Source organism: Podarcis raffonei, chromosome 5, assembly GCF_027172205.1.
Source record: "Podarcis raffonei isolate rPodRaf1 chromosome 5, rPodRaf1.pri, whole genome shotgun sequence".
Classification (NCBI taxonomy): Eukaryota; Metazoa; Chordata; class Lepidosauria; order Squamata; family Lacertidae; genus Podarcis; species Podarcis raffonei.
Window position 1 is genome coordinate 28573986 of NC_070606.1, and position 24993 is coordinate 28598978.

At 41.9% G+C, this 24993-nt stretch overlaps 1 protein-coding gene across 2 annotated transcripts in view; it reads left to right on the forward strand.

The window, feature by feature from the left end:
* ARID5B (AT-rich interaction domain 5B) overlaps positions 1-24993 on the forward strand; it is a 179790-nt gene that overhangs the window by 78028 nt on the left and 76769 nt on the right. For both annotated transcript variants that reach the window (XM_053388363.1, XM_053388362.1), the window contains exon 4: positions 3276-3506. In XM_053388363.1, the coding sequence (XP_053244338.1) occupies positions 3276-3506 (231 nt within the window). The remainder of the gene's footprint in view (positions 1-3275; positions 3507-24993) is intronic.

Below are 24993 nucleotides of genomic sequence, written 5' to 3' on the forward strand. Positions count from 1 at the left end.
TCACTTTACCATGTGCTTTACTAGAAACTCGTGGTTTGTAGCAAAGGTTCATATGAGACATTTATATGTACCTTGACAAATAACACATAACTGACCACATCCTGGTGCATAAGGAAAGTGTCGTTTCTCATCTCCAGGCTGAAGACAGCAGTACCTGTATGAACACACGGTGTTGTACTAACCAGGCCTGTAATCTGCGCCTCTAGCAGCCCATACTAAAGCTTAAATGATCTGAGGAGCAGCCTTGCACCAGTCATCTAACGCTTGGTGCACTTAGCCTAGGTTTCTGGCTGGCAGTGGTTCTCCAAAGTTTGAAACTGTAGTCCAGGGGTAGGCAAACTAAGGCCCGGGGGCCGGATCCGGCCCAGTCACCTTCTAAATCTAGCCCATGGATGGTCCAGGAATCAGCATATTTTTACATGAGTAGAATGTGTCCTTTTATTTAAAATGCACCTCTGGGTTATTTGTGGGGCCTGCCTGGTGTTTTTACATGAGTAGAATGTGTCCTTTTATTTAAAATGCATCTCTGGGTTATTTCTGGGGCATAGGAATTCATTCATTATTATTTTTTTCAAAATTTAGTCCGGCTCCCCACAAGGTCTGAGGGACGGTGGTCTGTCCCCCTGCTGAAAAAGGTTGCTGACCCCTGCTGTAGTCTTTCCTAGTCCTGCTACACAAGATAATTTTAACTAGAGGTTCCAGGGATAGGATGTGGGATCTTCTACCTCAAAGCACATGCTTTGCCATGGAGATACGAGCAGTGCATGCTGGGTGCTCAAGCTTGGTTTCCCTACTCAATTCTGGAGCTCATTGGGTGGCCTTGGACAGGTTACTCCTTCTCTCTGAGTTAAGTTAAACTCGTGGTAGGGTTGTTTTGGAGGAGACCACTCCTCAATTTGAACTCGTTTGGACAAAAGGCAGGATGAAAATGTACACCAGCCCCTTCACTTAAGAGAAGAAATTTGATTGCAGGGACTGTCTAAAGTTGTCATGTTTGGCGGGGGCTGGGAGTACGAGAGAAAGTGCTATGACTACAGTTTTGTAGCCTTGTAGGCTCAAGGAAGTAAACACTAGATTAAATTGTGATCGCCAGATTTTGCTTCCCCACAACAAATTTCACAGATTTCACTGTGCCTGCCTTTCAGACACTCTGTCAAAATATATGACCTGAACTTGCAGATCATGGAATTGTTTTGGTTTCCTCTGTGTGCTCTGTGGGAGGATAAAAGGCACAGTACTCAGAAAAGTGATTCCTTTGCAGAAAATAGGTCTAAAAGTGGCATTCTTGCAAGTTGCAATATGTGTGCACCAGGTTGGTTTATGTATGCGACTCAGGTATGGCATTGGAGATTTGAACAGCATACAGGTTTTTGTTCCCCTGTGTCAGATCACACCAGTGAATTGCTTATAGCCTGAAGCCCTGTTTTTGTTGCTGGGATAGCTCTATGGGACTTTGACACAGCCCCCTAGGGATTTTAATGTTATATAGACTTTTGTTAGACGTCTGTGATTCCCAGCTTGTATTTCAAAAAATTGCATTTATTTCAAGCTCGAAAGTTTGGAAACATTTTGGCAAAAGAGTTAAATAAGAAAGGAGAATAAGAAAACTTGTCATTTCCCCCCAACTCTCATGATTTCTGTTCACAGACTGAGAAATTCTTTTTTGGGCTGATTAGAGATTACTCATTATCAGAGGGTTCCGGTTTCAGACTAGGAATTTTGCAGAAGTACAATGGGCCTGTCACTTTCTGCTTAGCATTGATCTTGGTATGATAATGGATAGTGATCTCATAATCAGTCAGATTTGTTTTATTGTTTAAGACGAAAGGTCGTAGTAATCTGAATACATGTGAATCATAAAAATATGTGAGGATCATACTGTAATGACACCACCTGTGTCAAGCGAAGAACAAAACTACGGCCTAGTTCGGGGGGAGGAATTCAGTTTTATCTGTATTTTAGTGAGATACTACCTAATTTGCTTCTCGAACCAATATGTGAAGCGAAACACAATTATCTTTCAGAATGCATACTTCCCTGAATTTTGCAATGCAGTTCTCAAACCAATCTGAATGAAATACATGTATCAGAAGATAGTGTTTATAAGATGCATACATTGGTGGAAATAACATACAAAAATGCTTTATATTGGTTGAAAATAGCTTGCAGAAATGTGTGTGCTAGTTAACCCTTCATAAGAATGCGTATCGTGGGAGAAGTTCGCACTAAACTGCTGGGGAATTTTCATTAATATAGCCCAAATTGCTCCAGGAACATGGGAGACTGAATTTAAGATTGGAAAGATGAAAACTGAAATCCAGACACTAAGGGAAGACATGCTCAGATGCCTGTCAATCAGGGACAGGGGCGTGGTCTCACACCAGAGTTCCCAAGTGGAATTCCAAGGCCATGCACGTGCCAGTGTAGAGTAGCGGTTAAAGTGTCAGACATGAACCTGAGAGGCCAGGGTTCCAGTCCACACTTAGCCATGAAGCTCACTGGGGGACCTTGGACCTCTTGCTGTCTCTCAGCCTCACCTACCTCACAGAATTGTTGTGAGGATAAAACAGAGAGTGGACACTGCCTTGGGCTCCTTGGAGGAAAGGCAGGATATAACTGTAAAAAAATAAAAGCTAAATTTCATATTTTTACTTTGAGATCTAGTCACATGGACTAGAAACTTGTGTTGTTGTAAAATGAGGAACCACTTTCTCTGGGTTTTGTGCAATATATTGGATTTTGCATTAGAGACTGCATTCTGTGTTGTATGATTCCTGCACTCCCTGATACTTTGCACCCTCCAGACCTGGCTGCGCTGTTTCTGATGGGAGAAATGTGTGACTTGAAAAATTCTAAGGTCTGCTGTTAGTCACAAGTAGGGGCGCGTATGAAATAAGAACACATGTCCTGAAATAACTTTCTTATTATTATTATTTCATACGCGCCCCTACTTGTGATAGTAGACTGTTTAACATGTTTGGTCCATGCAGCTGATGTGCGATGAAACCTCTGTAGATGCATCTGATATATCAATATAAGCATTTACATTATTGCAGGAGGCTGATAAGTTGCAAATCGGAAGCAGAGGGAGGGGATTGAATATGTGGAGGTAGCATTGCTCCACATCCTACATCTGTTTCATCTCCTACATCCCAAAATCAATGCAAAGGGTTTGGAATGAGAATCTAACTTACCTCCAGATACCTGTTTTATGTTAAAGGTAACATGACAGCTGGGGCAATAAGTAACAGTGGTTTCAATATTTTTTCTTGCAGGTGAGGATGATGAAGATTCAAATGTGCTGATCCTCAGCTACCCACAATACTGTCGCTATCGTTCCATGCTGAAGCGCATTCAGGGCAAACCGTCCTCCATCCTAACAGACCAGTTTGTATTAGCCCTTGGGGGCATTGCCGTAATCAGCAAAAACCCGCAAATCCTCTACTGTCGAGATACCTTTGATCACCCAACTCTTATTGAAAATGACTGCATATGCGATGAGTTTGGTAAGTAGCTTTGCCTCTTTTACTTCTTGCAAGTTAAAACCACTTTGTTGACATTCTGCCTTCCTTTTTCCAAGTAAAAGGCAGTAATAATGGATAAACCTTTCAAAAATAACAAAAGGTGTGTATACGTATTTGAATTGCTGAGCATCAGCAATATTCCACCTCCACTCAGAGACTATTTGTAGTCTTTATATTTTAAGGCTGCTGCTTATTGCAAGCATTTTGAGAAAACAATGTGTTGCTTAGTTGTCCAATGTGAATTTAAAGAGGTGTCTGGTTGGGTGCAATGCAAACCTTCCTTGAAAGTTGTTCCATACTGTTTGTTCTCAAACTTGTTTTGTGTTGAGGGGCCATTGTTCTGATTTACTTATTCTTTCTGGCCTGTCATATTTTCTTATTCAGAAGCCCCCATGTAGAAAGGCACTTAGAATTCTTGAATGTGTGTCAGTGCATGTCTTCTTTAGACACCCTAGATAGCTCTAGTAATTGATGCATTGTAATTTTTATAATTGTTTACCTGTGTTATGAACATCAAGATTCATTAGCCATAGTGCTGAGTGGATAAAAACTACAGCTCAGGGCAAACCAGTATAGCTTACATAATTTTGCAGAGGAAGAACTTTGAGATATGAAATCCATAAATCTTTGTAATATAGATCATTTTGGGGAGTGGGGGAGTGCGGAGGAAGCCTTTTGCAAATAATGACATTATTTTCAGGAAGCATCTGAGAGGAAAAGATATGCCCCGTCTTTTGTTTCCTACTGTCCTTCTGCTGGTTTTCATTTATTTGCATTAATTCCATGGGTTTATTTAACAAGATTTATATGTGGCCTCCCCTATGCACACAAGGAGATTGTTGATAAAAATGTCGAATCTCAAAATTCGCCCCTTGCACTCTTAACAAGGTCAGAAATGTCCTGAACAATTTGTAAAAGCAAGGTTCAGGCAGAGAAATGGGTTTTCTTTAAGAAATCCCAATGATCACACCCCTCACTGGCTCTATTCCATGTCCTCAAGGCCTTTGCCTTGCTGGAATGTGTCATTGAACTGTGGTAATGCCTCTTGCTTCCCCGGATAGAGGATGGAGAGAAGGGGGGATGTACCCTACTGTACAAAGGTAAGTACCCCACCCACTTGCTGCCTCTGGCCCCACCCATCATTGACATGCAGCTCATGTAAGGTTGCCCACAAAGGAATGTACCCCTTGGGGTTTAAATAGCTACCACCCCCCTACAGTGAGGCATCTGGAATGGAAGATAAAAATCTGGCTTTTACCACCTATCCTGTTTAAGGCAATTAAGTCTGATTGATTGTGGTGAAATTTATTTCTGAGAAACTGCAGCCACAGATCTGTGAGACATGACTCTGCTTTTGCTATACAAAGTTGCTTGTAGGCCTAAATGCTATGCCTGTCTGTCTGTCTGTCTGCCTATCCATCAATCCATATATCTGTCTCTCTCTCTGTGCACACATAATACCCATAGTGCATGAGATAGACAAAGATGTTCAGGTAACAACAAAAGGAAAGCAGACCACAGCATATACACACCCAACCAGAATTAATGATCATAATTATCATAAGCTGTACTTATAACAAAGGGATCACAGTCACGGCTCCCACATCTGATTATCACCATTAATAAGAATACTATGTAATGTTATTTGCAAGCTCCTGTAACGTTAACTGCTTTGTTTTGGATAGTGTTTAAGCACCCCTGGGGTTTTTTTCCTGATGTTCTATAATATGCTAGAAGCGAAGAAAACAATACAACCAGTGCTATACCTTCATCATCACTGGTACTCTGTATACGTGCACCAATGGCACTGTGCTTGATTTCTGCAAGCTCAGGTGCGCAGTCCTGGCTGCTACTCAAAATTGATCTGCCTTGTTTTGCCCAGGAGTGCTGGCAACTTTTGAAAAGCGAACTTACATTTGAGAGAGACCTGTGTGTAGCTTGTTGAGGTTTCAGCTGGGCAGCTAACGTGAATGTAACATTGTGTGCCACTGCAGATGAGATAAGGTAACGATCATGAGGCAAAGATTAGGAGTTTTCTCCTGTCTTGCTGTTGTGAAAAGGCCACACTTTTATGGCGATATACCTGGTGGCCTGGTCCATGCTTAGAGGGTGTCCCTTCAGGAATGGGTGCAGTAACTGCTGCTGCTTTTGTTGCTGCTGCACTTGTGACTCAGCAATGCCTTCTTGTTGTGCCAACCACATGATGAATGTGCATGGGTGGGGGCACTGCAATTTGCACCGCTGCAGCAGTCCTTTTGGAGTTCTCACAAATTCTGCCTCTGTTCAGATATTCTGGTGGCCTCTGCATGCTTCCAAGGTGATCCCGGCAAGTGTGACTCAGACCACATTTCTCCCATTAGAGAGATGTACAAACATTTGGTTTTAAGATTTAGCTACCTATGAATGCAACTTTTTTGGATTTTATGGTGCAGTCCTAACACAGTTTAATTCAGAGGAATCGTCTTTCACATTCATCGAACTATTTCACAAGTGGATTCCCCATGCTGCATTGCGATCAAGGCTCAAATCTTCCTGTTTTTTAATTGTTTGGACTTTGGTGTAGTGGTTAAGAGTGGTGGACTTGTAATCCGGTGAACCGCGTTCGCGTCCCTGCTCCTCCACATGCAGCTGCTGGGTGACCTTGAGCTAGTCACACTTCTCTGAAGTCTCTCAGCCTCACTCACATCACAGAGTGTTTCTTGTGGGGGGGGAGGAAAAGGAGGTTGTTAGCCGCTATGAGACTCCTTAGGTAAAGGTAAAGGGACCCCTGACCATTAGGTCCAGTCGTGGCCGGCTCTGGGGTTGCAGTGCTCATCTCGCTTTATTGGCCGAGGGAGCCGGCGTACAGTTTCTGGGTCATGTGGCCAGCATGACTAAGCCACTTCTGGCGAACCAGAGCAGTGCACGGAAACGCCGCTTACCTTCCCGCCAGAGCGGTACCTATTTATCTACTTGCACTTTGACGTGCTTTTGAACTGCTAGGTTGGCAGGAGCTGGGACTGAACAACTGGAGCTCATCCCTGTTGCGGGGATTCGAACCACCGACCTTCTGATCAGCAAGTCCTAGGCTCTGTGGTTTAACCCACAGCGCCACCCACGTCCTTTGAGACTCCTTAGGGTAGTGATAAAGTGGGATATCAAATCCAAACTCCTCTTATCCAAATTAGAAACTATAAGAGACCCCTGGTTAAAATTTGATTCAATTCCATACCCATGCATGTTTGTTTTTTACCAAAAAGAGCCAGTCTTCAGTGCAGGCCTCATTGGGATTAATGAAGGATGAGCAGTAGTTCTGTCTGGTGGATTGCACTCATGATGTACTCGAAGATTGCAAGGTCTGCTGAACAAGTTAAGGGTTGGGGTTTTTTTTGGTGTGTGTGTGTATAATCTAGTGCTCCAGTATAATTGCGACCCTGTAATACCAAATGCACTGTGTCAGTTTCTAACATTGATGGGATGCAGCTGATAAAGTACTCTTTTATTCTCCCCCCACAGTCAATAAAATGTGCTGCGCTGGGTTACGCAAACAGTTTACACTGATCCCATGTAGATTGATGTCGCATGTATAAACTGGTGGCAGCTTAAATCTAAACACAGGCAGGGTGGTACGGTTGATAAATCGATTACTTGAAGGTACTGTTGCTTATCAATCAGATCTGAGAGTGGGGGACTTGATTGCAGGAATGCAAGGGAAATTCTTGCAACATGTAATTGGCTAGGTGCCCTTTAATTTGCAGGAGCCGTAGATAATCACAGAGATTAGACATAAGAAATCTCAGAAACTGGATGGAGAATATGAGGGAGTAGGAAGAACCAACAAGAGTAAAACGTATATATTTTATCTTATTTATTTATTTTTCCATTTGTATCCCACCTTTTCTGCAAGGAGTTTGAGGTTGCAAACATAGTTCCTCCCCCTCTCCATTTTATCCTGTGAGGTAGATAAGGCTGAGAGAAGGTGACTGCCTCAAGGTCACCCAGTGAGCTTTGTGCCCGAGTCAGGATTTGAACCCAGGCCTCCTAGATTCTAGCCCAACACTCAAACCACTACAGCATTCAAGTCACATCTGAAAGAACACAGAAGTCCAGGATGCAGAGCATTCTGACAACAAGATTACAATATGCCAAATACTCAGGCAGGAACCAAACATTGCTGGAACATTTATTTGTTTACAATATTTACAGGACAATGCTGGAGTCACTTTGTGGGTTGCAGGACCTGTGACAGATACAGGTTGTTATAAATTTTGACAAAAGTTTTTCTCCAAAGCATACGAACCGGTATCCTTGCTAGAAAGCTTTAACAGAAATGATTTTTCCATGAAGCTTTTCCCCACTTTTTTTTTTTTAAGTTGTGCATTCTAAATGAGAACATTGTGTTCTTTTATTACTTTTTCTCCTCCCTCTCTGTTCTAAACTGGGGAACATAAAGAGCAGGAACTTAAAGATGAGATAGAAAATTATTGTGTGTCCCCTCCTCCCCCCTGCTAAAGAGAAGTAAAGCTATGAGTAGCCCAGAAAGTGATGAGAGAAGGCAAATTAGTTTTGTCAATAGTCCAGCAACACTGTTACCAGACAATAATCTATTGTGGCCAGGGGTTTTTTAATAACCACAGCAAATGCATGAATCATCAGTACTACTTACTAGTGCCATTTATAAAGCATCTAAAATTTGCTAAGCACTTGTGCAGAGATTAAAAAATAAGACAATCCTTGGTCACAGGTTTACAATCTGACAGATGTGACAGAAAAGGAAAACGGGATGCATGGGGAAAAGGAAAACATGTAAACTCAGCCATTGATTTTAAGTAGGCTGAGTTTGTGCATGGGTACATCATATGTATAAACATAAGAAATATAACTGCATAGAAAAAGTAATGTTGGTGAAGCAGGCTTTGTGTGTTGCTTCAAATGAACAGCCCTATCCATAGTTGCCACTGAAAAGTCTTTCCTTATGTTGGCAATCCTTGTGCAGGGAGCTGCAACTGAGTTCCTCTGTCCTGTGTGCCAGTCTTAACTGCGTGCAAGTGATGTACCACATCAGAGATGCATCATTAACTTGTGGGAACAGAGAGTAAACCCTAGAATACACCCAACCGTCTCCTGCATATTTGCACTGCCCAGGAAATCAGAAATGGTAGAGGAAGCCATTGCTGCCTTATTTCACTAAAGAACTTCTGCTAAGTTTCCAAGGATAGCCGAGGTTCTCCAGAATTTACCTTTGAACTTGCAACCCAGTGTCTTTATATCTGCATATTGCTCATAGAGGCCATTTCCGGAAACAATTAGCATGGATACAATATGTTAATACTGTACGGTCTTCCTCTCCCTTCAGTTCTGTGATCATATTGGTGATCTTGCCTCCGCTGTCTTGCTGTATAGATGAATAAATGTAATGAAGATTTGAGAAAAGACTTTGCGGCATTAAAATGTTGTGTAAATTTGCAGGTCCGAAAGTGTTCCGCCTCGCTTAATAAGAACCAGCTCTTTCCCAGTTGACCAGAAGGCAGGGCTGTGTTAGTAGCAACTTCACCCCTTTACATGAAAGGCCACAAACAGAAGATCAAAGGGGGTTTGATTTTTCATCATGATCCCACTTTATTTGCATTCACGCATGACTAGACTCCATCTATGCACTCATTTCCTCTCAAACACCCACATCAGCTTGGATGGTAAAGTACCCCTGGAAAGATTGCTTTTTTCCCCCTGTATAAGCTAGTAATTTCTCTTAAAACAGTAATGCATTAGCAAAGAAGTTTTACAAGCTAGTTATGATTCAGCCTTTGGTTAATATTCTTGAGTAAGCTTTTGAAAATGTGCGTACTTTACTGCTCAGTAAGGGAAATGAAAAATGTAAGGGTCGTTAATTTCCAGTACATGCTCCATGGGTTAAGCCGTAAGGAGGACTTCTTAGGACTAGATGCAAATAAAGAGTAGGCAGGCAGGACAGTAAGCTATTATCCAATGTCCCCTGCATGGTGTACCTAAATTTTACAAGTCCTTGACACAGGCTCAGTTCACACATTCAAGCACATTCCTTTATTTCTCATTGCTCTTGATAGTGTTGGACTAGGACTGGGGGAGACTCAGGCACACATCACTCAGCCTCACTCACCAGGAGGATCCTGGGCCAGCCTATGTCACAGGGTTGTTGTAAGAATAACAAAACTGGGCAGGGGAGAAAAATGTATGCTGTCTAGAGCTCCTTCGAGGAAAAGTGGGATATAGATGAAATAAACAAGCAAACCAAACAACACGTAGATGAACTGGCTCTGCTTAGAGTTACCGTGTTTGAGGCAATATATAAGATGATGCAACAAGTTTCCCTCTGTGGTTTTCCTGCGCATGACGCATGTTATTTGATGCAACTGCAGTCATACAATGATTGTCGTGCGCAGGTGAAGCAGTCGACATAGGAACAAAGGAAACTACCTCATGCAGAGCTAGACCCATTGGTCCATCTAGCTCCATGTTGTGTTACACCAGGCTTTCACAATGATGTTGTTGGACTACAACTCCCATCATCCCTGACCACTGGTTCTGCTAGCTAGGAATGATGGGAGTTGTAGTCCAGCAACTTCTGGGGACCCAAGGTTGCGAAAGTCTGGTACACCCAACGGGCAGTAGCTCCCCAATGTTTCAGCCCTATATGACGATGCTGGACTTGAATCTGAGATGCTCTGTGGCTCTTCTCATTGTTTTTGTAACTTTGCACAAGCATGTAACGTGATCTTGGTTGCTGGCAATAGTAAGTTAGAGGGTGAGTTAAAACCCAGGTTGTTGCTGCTGCTGCTGAACTAGTTTGAAAGTTTTCTCCGAAAGGTCAGGTGCCTTAGGAGCTCATATGCAGGATAATAATCTCCCCTTGTTGGTCCTCAGCAGTTGGTTTTCAGGGATATACTGATTCTGTCTATGGAAGTTCTATACCTATCATATTGTTTTAACCCAAATATGAAAAATATTTGTACTTATTTGAATTCTGTGACCTCTTCAGATGCAGCTTTACTGTGGCATCCTTAGCAGTCTGAAAAATATGCAAATCTCCAGAACTCTCCAAAGCTAAATATTGCAGGTCTTTCACAAAACAGAAAATGGGGCATAGCCACAGTGACGATTAATGAACGGCAATGTTATATGCTGTATGTATATATGAAAAGTTCTTTCCCATCATTGTTAGAATAAATCTGAGTGGGTTTTTAAATGAGAAATCTGGAAATGTTTTGAATTCTTGGTCAAGCCTTTTTCTTATTTTGTTAATCCAACTGTGGAATAAGCTATTAATGATCCCCAGATGTTGTTTGTAATGATTGATTTTAGTTGTGAAATAATACATATACTTGCTTTAAGCACGCGCACACACATAGGTCATTGACAGATTCTAGTATGATTTGGAATAATAATTTGAAGACAGAGAAGTTTAAATGCCACATATAATTGCTTTTGTTAAATGATTTTTCATTCCTAATGTTTTTCGTTCTAATTGTTTCCCTGCTTCCCATAATCTCAGAATAAATATTTGCACATTTTGACATCCTGTTGTTCATTGTAATGTGTAAAATACTTGCATTCTCTAAGCGACATCATCAACAACAAAAATGGATAATAGGATCCCAGTGTGCCTCCCCCTTGCAATGCTGTTATAATTTAATCCACTTCATGTTGTTGTCTTGAACTGTTACCAGTAAGATTGAGTGCAGGGCATGTTCCTGCAGTAACATTTCCAGTGCAAATATAAACTTGTAATAACTTGTTTTGCCTTTATATTTTGATACTTTCTTCTTGCTCAAACAGAGCTCTGAGAAACAGCCTGAGTTCTGTATACTGCATTTGTAACATCCCTCCTGGTTAATTTAGCGCTTTTTGATGTTGATGTTTTAATAGCCTTACGAACTGGTCCAGGCACCGCTGGAGGTTTTTGTTGAGGTGAGCAGCATGTTTAGGTTGTGTGATTCAAGTATATTGAACCATAAGCTGGTAGATCTGAGATCCACCCCCACCTGGGTGACTGAGTTGCAGTGGTCAATGCAGAGACCACTGGAAATGACACAGCTTGATAAGATGCCTTGCTCTGGCCATAACAGGTAGCTTCAGCCTCTGTGCTGTTGCTGAGGTTGGCTTGAAGACCTGACTTCCCAGGTCAGTCCTGCTATTAAAGAGGACTGGGAACCAACATTCAAGTCCTTTCCCCCAATTGTTCCTCTGCAAAAATAACAATTGTGTCTTTCCCCCAAAGAGTGTTGCACAGTCAATCATGCATGAGAATGTGAAGCATTTTGCAAGTATATCTGGGAGCTGGGGTGCAATAGAGCCCAGAAAATGTGCAGCAACTGCCAATGCACTGCAACCGGTTATAGTAGTATGGGAGACTGTAGCCCAGCCTATGTATGGGCTATGAAGTACGCCTATCCCAGGTATATCTGGGTGTGGAGAGGAACCTGGGGCACCAAGGGGCCATCAGTATGGTTCAGTACAACACATTTGTGGATGTTGACCTCAAAGGACTATATTATTTATTATACAGTATAATAAAATTATTACAAGTAATCATCATCATCATCATCATCATCATCATAATTTTTTATTATTTGTACCCCGCCCATCTGGCTGGGTTTCCCCAGCCACTCTGGGCGGCTTCCAACAAAGATGAAAAATACACTAAAATGTCACATATTAAAAACTTCGCTGAACAGGGCTGCCTTCAGATGTCTTCTGAATGTCAGGTAGATGTTTATCGCTTTGACATCTGATGGGAGGGCGTTCCACAGGGCGGGCGCCACTACCGAAAAGGCCCTCTGCCTGGTTCCCTGTAACTTGGCCTCTCGCAGTGAGGGAACCGCCAGAAGGCCCTCGGAGCTGGACCTCAGTGTCCGGGCAGAACGATGGGGGAGGAGACGCTCCTTCAGATATACTGGACTGAGGCCGTTTAGGGCTTTAAAGGTCAGCACCAACACTTTGAATTGTGCTCAGAAACGTACTGGGAGCCAATGTAGGTCTTTCAAGACCGGTGTTATATGGTCTCGGCGGCCACTCCCAGTCACCAGTCTAGCTGCGGCATTCTGGATTAGTTGTAGTTTCCGGGTCACCTTCAAAGGTAGCCCCACGTAGAGTGCATTGCAGTAGTCCAAGCGGGAGATAACCAGAGCATGTACCACTCTGGCGAGACAGTCCGCAGGCAGATAGGGTCTCAGCCTACGTACCAGATGGAGCTGGTAAACAGCTGCCCTGGACACAGATTTGACCTGTGCCTCCATGGACAGCTGTGAGTCCAAAATGACTCCCAGGCTGCGCACCTGGTCCTTCAGGGGCACAGTTACCCCATTCAGGACCAGCGAATCCTCCATACCTGCCCGCCTCCTGTCCCCCAAAAACAGTACTTCTGTCTTGTCAGGATTCAACCTCAATCTGTTAGCCGCCATCCATCCTCCATCCTCCAATAAGAAATGTAAGGGCGGAGGAGGAGAGCTTGAAAAGGAGGGAAGACGAAATTTTCAAGTTCATACATTTGAAGGTAAGGTAGATCTCAGCAATATGAAAATCACTGTTGTGATAATATCATGTTAATAACCTCGTAATTGTAAACCCTGCTTTCTTGAATATGTTTTAAACCACCCTCTCCAGAGTGATAGATATTGCATGACCTGCCTTAACTCTGCCCCTTGTGATGCAATTCAGTTATTGCAAGAATGTCGTATAAAGCTCACCATGCCTTTCTTTCTGCCTAAAAATAATACACAGGAAGCATGTAGCCGAGCTGTTAGAAGCCCGGATCTTATTGAGCTCGGTTCTAGTTCCTTAACCACAAGCACTCGTCTGTTATCTCATATGTAAAACGCTTGCTGTGGTTTCAGAGTTTCCAACTGCACAATATTGGAACAGTTGAAACAGAGCAAAATCAGAAGGAGGTTTCGACAGACCCGGGCTATTAATGTTTCTGCTAGACTAGGACTATCCATACCTAAATCTGGACCTGGAGGCTGGTCTCCACCATAGCTCAAGATCTTGGAGATTGGTGGCTTGAGTTAGAAGCTGGAGTACAGCAAAAAAAGTTCACCAGGTTTCAAGTATTTACTTGAAGTCCAAGTTTCAAGTATTTACCTGTATGAATCCTGATGAATCCAGAGGCATTATATTGTCTGCTAGTTGCAGTGTCTTAAGTGGCACATCCCTATTCATTTCTGCCCCTGAAGAAAGCTCTGAGACCTGAGCATATAGAGTCCACTGTAGATCACCAGGGTGAGTCTTAGCCTCAAACCTTGAGGTTTTTCGTTCAGGTTCCAGAGTCCCCGGAACAGTCCATTGATCCAAAGTCACTCTTGATAACCAGTTAATCAATTTAATTTTTATTTTTTTAAAAAACAACACACCAGTTGCATAATATGAAGACTCACCCAGAGCAGTTAGAAGGAAGAGGACCATTCCCTTTAGTGTGAAATCTTGGGGAAGAATGGGCTGACAGATCATCCTGTGTGAGGGGCATGGAAAAGTCTCTATTTGGAAATTAATACCCCATAGTAGGAATTAAGGCTTTACTGACGCAGTGGTGGCAATGAAGGAAGTGTGGCTCCTACAGAGAGCTGTTCCGTGTGCGGGGCCACCAGCAAGATTGTAGCCCTTGATGGTAACCTATTTAGTCCGTGTTGCCTGGCATCATGAAATACAAATCTGGGAAACAGCAACTATTTATTATTTAATCCTGATATTTATTTATCGCTTACTGCAAAAAAAGGCTCAAATCGATTTACAATTTTTAAAAAAGTAAACAATACCAAATCAAAGTACACCAGAAAACAATGTTAAGTAAATGTATACTTCCTGAAATAACATAAAAAGGGCACGTCCCACCACTAACCAACTAAGAGGTGGACATCAATTAAGAACAAAATGCCTGAGTGAATAAGGAAGACTCCACCTGGCACCAAAAGGGTTGATAGTGATGGGACCAGGAACACCTCTCTGGGGATGGCTTTCCACAGTTGGGGAGCCATCACTGAGAAGGCTTGATCTTGTATTGCCTTCCTACACACCTCCTTCAAAGGGGGCACATGAAGAAGAGCCTCAGGTGATGAACACAAGGTCTGGGTAGGTTCACGTGGGGAAAGGCAGCCCCTAAGCTATTGGGCTTCTCAGCCACATAATTCTTTGTAGGTCAAAACCAGAGTCTGGAATTGAGTCTGGAAACTAATTGGCAGCAGTGCAGTTGGACCACATTTTGATCAAACCTCCTACTTCCAGTCAACAATCTGGCTGCTTGAATTCCGCACCAGCTACAGTTTCAGAACTGTCTTCAAAGGCAGCCCCATGCATAACACATTGCAACAATCTAGCCTAGAGATTTTTAGAGCGTAGACAACAGAAGCTAGGCTATCCCTGTCCATAAAGGGTTGTAGTTGAAGTTGATAGAAGGCACTCTGCGCCATCAAGGCCACTTGTGCCTCCAGTGACAGTAGCGTATCCAGAAGTTTCCCCAAACTGCATCCCTGCTCCTGTAGGAGGAGTGCAGCCCCATCCAGTAGAGGTTGAACCCCACCTATCTGGTCAGAGGAACCACCCACTAACATTGGCCCGTGTAGTTTCTCATCACCAAGGGCAGACACAGATCTAGCATGTCCATTGCCACACCTGCTGGTGCGAAAGGGACCATAGGGCCTCCATCAATAGGAACCTTTGTTGCCTGATACAATTTGTTTGTGATTTTCGGTGAGCATCTGAGCCAAATCCCTCCCACAGATGTGGAAGTTATTGTTTTAAGCCATTTATTAAATGTGCTTTCTGTGGACGACACCTTTGTTTACGTGTCATCCCGTTTGTTTTTGCCCCCTTCCTCGGACCACCCTGCAGGCCTTTTGTGTCGGAAGCTTCCGAAGGGCTTTGTTGTGTTTTGTGTTCAGAAGAATTTCCAATCAATCACACTATCACATTTTCATCGTTGCATTCCCCAAAGTCTTCATACTGTGAGACCAGTAATTATTGCGAGTGGTAGAGAATCCTTCTCCTCGCCCCCTTCATCTCATGTAAGTGCCAACATTCCTGAAGCGAACACAATGGAAAAGAGAAGCGGTTTATGTCAGAATATGGCCGCATTCTTCAGATTAAACCTACTTAGAAAAAAAAGTGGGGAGACAACAACGTAACATTTTCCAATGACTGTTTATCATGAATTACGTCAGCTTTCGTTTAAACTGCTATTATTCCTCCTTAATGCTTCTTGGTGCCTGCATAATTTACAGCATTGGCAGCTGTGGTTCTATGAAATAACCATTCACAGCCCTTGTATAATAGTAAAGAACATGATGTGTTGTCCACCCCCACTTTGTTAATTATTATGGGGCTCCTTTAAGCCCCCCCCTTTAAAAAAAAACCAAAAGTGGAATAAAACATTGTAGAGGTATTTATGGCTAAATCTACTTTTACACAGCTCTATTTTGCTTCTGGCTAGTTCTTAACTAAAGCAGTCATTTGTGGTTATTATGCTTTGGGAGATATTATGTCAGGACTGGTTTAAGAGTATTATTATGTATCACATGACACTCAGTACATGTCAGCACTTGAGGCTCTCCTCCAATGGAAACCAGTGTAATTTTAGCTAATGCTCTTTTAGGAATAGGCCCGCTTGTAAGCTTACCTGAATTCACTGGAACTGTGCTTTGTTCCTTCCCGAGAACATTTGCTTATTATCAGCTGGTGTTGAGCTGCAAGTCTCAGTATTGCTTGTCGTTTCTTCTAATGATCCAAGCCAGGAGTCAGCAAACTTTTTCAGCAGGTCCACTGTCCCTCAGACCTTGTGGGGGGCCAGACTATATTTTTTGGGGGGGAATGAACAAGTTCCTATGCTCCACAAATAACCCAGAGATGCATTTTAAATAAAAACACACATTCTACTCATGTAAAAAACATGCTGATTCCCGGACCATCTGTGGGCCGGATTGAGAAGGTGATTGGGCCAGATCCGGCTCCCAGGCCTTAGTTTGCCATCTAAAGTAATGAGGCAAAATCTGAGGAGCAAGTACTTACTACACACATGCTTCCAATGAAACAAGTTTTAGGATCAGGTGCAAAACTAAACAGCAGGCTTGTCGCTGGTTTAATCAGTAGAGGAATGCACTGCAGTGGGTGTTGTGCCTTTAATAATGCTGTGAGCTGTGATATGGGAAGTAGCCAGTGCAGATTTTACTGCACTTCATGAACTCACTGGGTGGCCTTAGGCAACCCTCTCCATCTCTCTGTCCCACCTGCAATATGATGATGATGATACGCCTACCTCACTGCAGGGCTGCTGTAAGGATTACTGAGAAGCTGCTTGTGCAACACATCAAGTACTTAAAGGAAGAACCATAGAAAAACTACAGTATTGGAAATATTATTGACCAAATTGTGGGACTGAGAGCTAAGGACACACTTATTTTACTTTCTGAGGTTTGCTGGTTCTGGTGCAATACTGTATAAGGAGATTAAACAGAAAACATAGAATGGTGCTAGATAACTTTCAGTCCTGTAAACACAAGCTTCAGGTCCAATAAACAGAATCTATCTCTCACTTCCTTCAACATCTCAGAAAGATTCCAGTCTGGAGGGTATGCCAATTTGGTTAAATATTACTGGTTCAAAAAGTAATTTTTTTAAAACAACAACAACAACAACCCAGTTGGCAGCGCTTTCTGCCTATTTTGACATCCAATGGTCTTGCAGTGATATTTTCATTAATTTGTTTACTTGCCAGCAGTGCTAATGATTGCTGTGCTGTCAGCTGAGCAGTTTAACAGTGACCTGTCATTAGCTTGTGGGAGTGGTTCGGATATTTAGTGTTCTCCCTAAAGAGTCAGGAAAGTTGATGGGGAATAATACCTGCTTCTTCCTGACCTCTGATATATGTCTGTCCTGGGTCTGGCTGAGAGGTAGAGTAGGAATAATCTTCATTCACGCTGGCAGGTTGCAGCCAGAAAAGAAGACCTTGCCCATATCTTGAAAAATCCCAAGCTAGTGGAGCAGGATCTGCCTCTCCTGTTTTCCTATCAGCCTCTTTTTGTCCGTCGCTCCTCACTGCCCCAGTTTGCATGGGTGGGACATCTCCAAAATACCCAGATGCTCATTATATTCAGAATGATAAGCAAAACTGGACCTACCAACTTGGGGAGACTAAAAAAATATTCCTTGACTTAAGGAAGGCTTAATACAGTAGTTCTGGAATCTGTGTTCTAGATGTATCCTCTCTTCTAGAAGAGGACAACCAAAGGATAAATTCTAGAATGGTAGCAAGGAGTGTAGGCCGATTCTGAGATTCTATGATGCTGTATTTTAAATAGGGAATAGCAGACTTTGCATTTATGTGTCTCTCTCCTTGTTGCTCCAAATGCTAAGCATATTTTCCAGTGCGTATTTCTTTAAACCAAGAAAGGAAGCACACAGGGTGTGCCAGAAAGTTGAACAAAGAACAAAAAACACATTTAGTGACTCATGCGAACATTGTTTAATTTTTTCTCAACACGCAATTAGTTAATTACTCTAAGCCAAAATAATTTGCATGTGTCTTTTTTCACCCTTATCTTTCAGAGCAACATAAAAATGATCAAAGCTTTGATTTGTCTCTTGCAGGGTAACATTAACTGCTTGCTGCTCGCGGGTTTAGTAGTGACTAGTTGATGTGAAAGGCTACTCTACTGGGGGGAGGAAAAATTGATCTCTCTCCCAACAAGAATGCTGAAAGGAGGAAGATTCCAGTAACGCAAGCCTGATTTTAAAAATCCGTGTGTGCGCATGTTTCATGTATTATTTAGATCAAATGCAACTAGGAAAAATGTGATTATTATGGAACTTGCATAAATTTACATGGATCTTGTAGGGTTTTTTTTTTTTTAAAAAAAGAGACAGCATGCTGGAGTGCCTTGGAAATGAATCTGCAAACCTGATTTAGAATTCTTCCAGGTTTTTTTTTTTTTTAATTAAAGGCATTTCACAAGCCACTGCAAGTGAAAAGAAAACCTCACAGAATGTAGCAAAAGTTTTTTTCTTTCTTTCTGGGTTAATGAGTGAATATTAGCTATTTATAAAGCAGATAAAAGAGGGTGAGGCGGGAGACAGGATCTGAAGTTTTATAGAGTGATTTTAATAAAGATTGTATTTAGTTGTGAAAGGGGTCAAGGTACAATTTTCAAAAGCCCTGTTTTGGCACAGTTTCAAGTCTTGCTTGTGTGACTGAGAGCCATACTGGATGTTATATTGCAGACCTATGGACACTCTCCCAATGTTTTTTTTCCCCCTTTTTCCTTTTTTAGTGCAAAGATGTTGTCCATGGGCAGAGGAACAGGGGTTCAAAATCAAGCTTTCTGAATTGCTTTTCTGGTCTTGGGGGAGACTCTTTTCTCTCCCCGCCCTGCCCCAATGAATGTGAAAGCAACTGGGGAGGGAGCAGTTCTGAACAGACAAATAGCAGGAACGGAAAGTATTATGCAAAACCCCTTTTTTCCACTTCTCTTCTGCTCCGAAGTGCAGCCTCCAATGCTGATTTTCAGTATATTAAAAAAAAAGATCAGGAGATTGTTCATGCATATCCCATGTTTGTATTGCCTAGTCTGAGCTTTTCGTTTTGCAGGGGATGAGGTGCACCGGTACTCATATATTGCCAAAAGTGCCATGGGTGCCACAAATGGGTACCAGGGACAGCAGAAAAAGAGGTGTCAGTATTCTGTACCAGTTAGTGCTGTCATTTTAAAAAAATAAACCCAACAACCCAGTGTCTAGTTATGTACTTTGATGCATAATATTCAACTGTTTGGGCACTTAACTGGGAATATGGGTATCATGTGAAAGATTGTGCATATGTCTGTGAAAACCGGAAGAAGATGGTAGGCACTTTTTATTTCAATAGCCTAGCCCTATACAGGTATTGGTTTTGCTATTGGAGGGCCTGAACAATGGGGAGGAAACTTTGATTACTGCTTTATTTGGCCGGAGACAGCCAATAGATTTTTCACAGAGTCGAAGGCAAGTCTGAAAGAAGGATAAATGCTTAAAAGGTTCACTTTCTCCCCCACTTTTGACTCTGGTAAAAGAGGTTTGGCAGGATTATCTGTTCTTTCAAAAAACCTCTTTGACCAGAGTCAGCAAACGAGACAAAAGAAATGTGTGTTGAACACCATGGGAAACAAAGTCCCCTCTTAAAACTCTTTCAGCACCCCTCCAAACTCTTGCCTGCCTCAAGCCTTCTAAGTACTGGAGGTGGGTTGGAAAGCAAACTAGTTTCGAATCACATTGAACACTGTGGATAGTTAAATATAGTTATTCAAAATAGTTTTTTGCTACAGATGTTACGCCATTTTAAAACTTTTAGACTAAATAATGTCAGCTCTTGTTTGCTTTCTTAGTATGTTATTCATTTATTGGGAAATTCAAAATGTAAAACATCTGGGGAAAGGGCTTCGTGCTTGCAAAGTAATCTTTGAAATGTGTACATTTCAGACTTTCTCTTTAATGGCTGTTTAGGAGGAAGGAACAGGCTGGTGTGTTACAGCTTGTAACGCTCTGTAAATGTCCTCAAGCAAGCCTAAGAGGATGGAATATGAAATGGGGGGGAGGAATAGTGATTCAGGAAATCATAGACAAGTTTATTAAAATCTTTACTCAGAAATCCACGTAGCCTCTTGAATTAAAGAAACCTTGACATGACCTTTGGAGTTCTCTCTGTAACCTCTTCATTAAAAACTCTGAAGTAACATTTTATTCCTGTTGCAGCCCCTGAATCATGTTTGCATCAAAATGAAAGGGTTAATTTATCTCCGAGCCGCAGTGCATGAGTTAGAGCCATACTACAAACCCAGTCATGCAGAAATAATTGACTTCCATTGGAAGTGCTGGAGTGCTGCCGTTTTAATAGCTCCTCAGTTCTGCTCAACAATTAGTCCATACGTTTTATGGCTGGGCCTTTAAGGAACAGACATACTCAGCAGAAATTGGGGTAATTGGGAGATGATACAACACAATGACAAATGAGGGAAGAACACTGATAACAAACAGTAATTTTAATCCTCCATGTTTTATGTTGAGATAATATTGTCCAAATGGTTTAATTCTTTCTGCCCGCCCTTTTTAAACCTGCAATCTTAAAAACCCATGAACTAGAAAATGATTCCCACTGAGTTTATTGGGACTTACTTCTGGATAAACATATTTAGGATGTGGTAAACATTTATTGTGTGTAGTACCGGAAGACTGAAAGATGATCTCCTCTGGCTGATATCTGGGTTTCTTTGGACCAAGTTAAATACTTTCAGCTCTGTGGGCATTTTAGAGACTCGTAGCTTAATTGTGGGGACATGCTCTGCATCTAGATGGTTCCTGGCTCAGTTTCCCATTAGAGTACATCTGCTCCAATGTTTCCCCAACACAGTTTGATTCAGGTTCTAGTTTTTTTTTAAATACCAATTTCAGTATGCACACAAGCCTTGCACAAATACATGCACACAAATATTTGCTGGGTTGTAGCGAAAACGATTGAGGAGGGGGAGGCATATTTCTGTGTGATTGTAAATTATCCTGCATTGTACAAGAGAAACAACTCTTCCTCTCTAGCCCTCACAAAAGAAAGGAACGCATTGTCTAGCGATTGCTGAGTAGGTGGGTATGTGTAATGTATGCTTTTTTTGAAAGAAGTGAAATATGCCCTCCTAGCTAAGAAGAAGGGCAGGGTAGTATAATGCAAAATTATAAAGAAAACAACCAACCACACAATTCAATGACCCACAGCAAACATGGACATGGGAACAGGTGTGTCGGGTGTGCCCTCATCACCATACATGGAACCTGGAGCTTTTGCATGTAAGATAGATATTGTTAGCAATGTGATCTGTTCATATTCAGTTATAGAATCATAAGAGGTTGTTGTAGGCCACTGAGTTAAGAGCATCCATAACAACATAGGAAGAGCTATGTGGATCAGGCCAAAGCCTATCTAGTTCAGCATATTGTTCTCATAGTGGCAAACGAGGTGCCCATGGGAAACCTACAAGCAATAGTCCATTCTCTCTGGTGATCTCCAGCAAACATGACATTTAGCTGTCTAGTAGCCAGTGGTAGCCATATCTCCCATGAACCTGTAGATTCTTTGTGAAGTGGTGGCAAGGAGGGCATTTGAAACCCAGGCTCACTCCCGCCTGCCATCATACGTACCTAGGAGATCCTGCATACAGGGGTTGTGTGTGAACCAGTTTTGATTTCAATCCACATTTAATGGACCAGTGAGAGTCGGATGGGACCAAGAGGGTCGTCTAGTCCAAACCTCTGCAATGCAAGAATCTTTCGCCCAACATGGGGCTTGAACCCACAGCCCTGAGATTAAGAGTCTCCTGCTCTACCAACTGAGCTGTACCCACTAGACCACCAATGTGTGTTGGTGTAAACCACCTTTAAATAACAGAGGAAGTTCATGGCTTAAGAAGGTCAGCCAACATCTTTATACCACACAGAATGTCATAATGAATAAATTGAATCTGATAAGGTCACAGAGAATATAAGCATTTGACTGAATGATAATTCTGTTTTCCTCCCCTGAGCATTGGGTTCTTTGGAAACAGTGACGGAACAGACTTAATTTTGAAAAAGTAAATAAATCCCCTTGCTCCGTCACAACTGTATCTATAACTAATGAGCAGTTATATTATGAACTCAACAAAGTGAATGGCTTTCACAGAAGAAGAAAAGTGCTCTCTCTCTCCCTCTCCCTCTCCCTCTCCCTCTCCCTCTCCCTCTCCCTCTCCCTCTCTCTCTCTCTCTCAATAGCCAGTGGTCTATAAAGGTTGGTACTGGCTTTTATGAGTGCATGATGCTTTGCAGTGGGCATATAGCTTTTTTCCATTTTTTTTTAACTGCATGAGATGGAGGTTGTTCATATAGTCGTACCTTGGTTGACGAACAGAATCTGTTCTGGAAGTCCATTCAATTTCCAAAAACGTTCGAAAACCAAGGCACGGGTTTGCGGCGTTCGGGAGCCAAAATGTTTGAGTCCAAGACCAAGGTACGACTGTACATGCAATTCTATTTTTGTACACAGGTCTGAGTTAGAGCAGTTTATAAATCATGGAATAAATCAACTCTTTGAAATATGGCAACCGTAAAATAACATTAACATTAAGTGATGGCTTGCATGTGTAAATGGGACAGCTCTTACTAACACCATGGACCAAATTTGCACATAATAACCCCTCAAATGCAATGTTTTTCAGTTGAGTCAAAGTGCATATTTAGCTGCCAGTGCAGAGAAATAAAGTGATACAAATGCATGTGCATGCTAACACTGAGGGCTGTATATTAGACCCTCATGCTGTTTGTGTAGAATTCTAACTGAACTGATGGTTGGTAGATTCACTGTCCTGATAGCATTTGAATTCTCTATTAGCTGTGCCGGCTGAGGTTAGAGATTTGTCACATATATAGTTAAATGCGTGTGCATGTTCTAATTTATTTTTGGAGGTATTACTTGGCTTTTAACTTCACCAAAATACCTTGTACATTATCCTCATTATAGACAGTGAGAAGCGCTCTTATTTTGTTCTTTGGGTTGAGTCAAAGCTGGAAAATGTTACTTGATTATACCATTTTAAAATAAGTTGGCTGAAGTATGTTGACTAATACAAGCTCAAAAAATCAAGCAGAGATGCAGTGTGAGTTTTAAATAGCTCTTTCAGATTACTCCCCCACCTCTCTCTTGATTCACCTGGAATTTTTGTATAATAATCTTAATGACTGCATTAATTAAAAAGTGTGTGTTAGCAACCAGTGAGTAAGGGAGGAGGAGGAGAACCTTTTAAAAGGTCAATTTTTAATTCTTAGGAAGTGTAAGAGAAGCTGAAATGAGTGAGTATAGAATATTGTCAAGGAGGATACTTTTGGGTGGTTTAAGCTGAATATTTGCCTCATAGTAGATGCTTTAAGATTTACCACTTGGTGGTTCTAATCTTGAGCAGAACCTATCATCTGTGCCTGAGGTCATGTAGTCTCCTGGATCTGAACCAAAGATCTCAGGGGCTGAGACCCCTGTGATTGGCAGGCAGCATGAAGCTTCTGGATTGGTCAGATTTGATAAAAATGTGGACTTCTGCCCTTGCCTGCCCAATTGAGCAAAACCTTATGGACTTCTGCTCAAACAACTAATTCAGAGGGTCTCAGCTGAAAATGCAATCGCCTGGTCCGGATTTTATGGCTACCCATGGCCTATTAGGGGCCATGACATAGAGCCCAGGTAATCTTTGGTGACTGAAAATCTGGAGGGAGCTGAGTGTGGTAATACTTGGTTTACCATATTGGTTACAGATGAACAATTCTCCAGATAGTGAGAACATCCATGCAGCCGCCATGAATGAAATGTTTGCTAAAATCCAGTTGGTATGTCCATTTGTTAAAGAAGCACATGACTTACAAAATGAGAAAGCTGATTTGACTCAGCGGTTTAAATTTATCTCCCCCACCCCTCTTTCATAGTTTAAAATGCCTTGATATAAATGAATCCATCACGCTTACAATGTTGTGGGGTTTTGCCATCGAGAGGCAGCTCCCAGATCACTGAAGTAGCATAAGAGGGTCAGAGATGTAAACCTCCTCCCTTTCTGAGAGATTTCACTAATCTTCTTAAAATTCTTCATACTTTCCTTAAAATTCCTGAGGATGTCTGCATAAGCAGTAGCCTCCAAACGTCCCTCAAATTTTGCCTTAGTCAAAATTTGCTGGTGGTTCCAGAAAAAAGCTTCCTTGGTTTTCTTCCAGCCAATTGCTTGGAATAACAAATTCCTGTATCAGCAACGTACTTATCCTCATTAGGCTGAATCCTACTGATCCTGCAATCATCTGACAGACCTATCAAAAACATTTAGCGGAGGGACTGCATGAGATACAGGCTGTACTTTCGTTAGCTGTGTGTGTCTTACGTCTCGTGTTAGCTTTAGTCGTGACAGTGGGAATTTAGTCATTAAAATTATTACCTAGCTTAAGATCCTGCAGTTGTTTATTTGGTAAAGTTTGAGTCAATTTATGGAAGTCTGTGTTTACTGCCTCTGCAGCTTGTTCATGACGCTGGAATGCTGGGGGGGGGGGCACTGTACAATATAATCTGCGCTTACTAGTAAATCAGTGCAGAATATTTGGCATCAGCTGTGAGGCTATGGTGTCCCTTTGAAGTGAAACAAATGAGAATTCTCGCTGGTTCCATTATGGGTTGCAGTGATAGATGCTCTAAATGAACTGAAATAATAAGTTACAGATATACCTTCTATTCTATATCCTTTGCTGATATAGAAAATAAAAATAGGGCAAATGTATGTCAGGCAGAAGTATATGAAATGACAAGCAGAATAATGAAAAGCAGAAGATTAAGAAGACATAAAATTCTTTGAATGAGTCATTGCTATAGATGAGGCTACTTACAATTTTGGGATTGATGTCTGAGTAATTTGTGACTCATTTCACCCTTTGACACAAACACACAGCG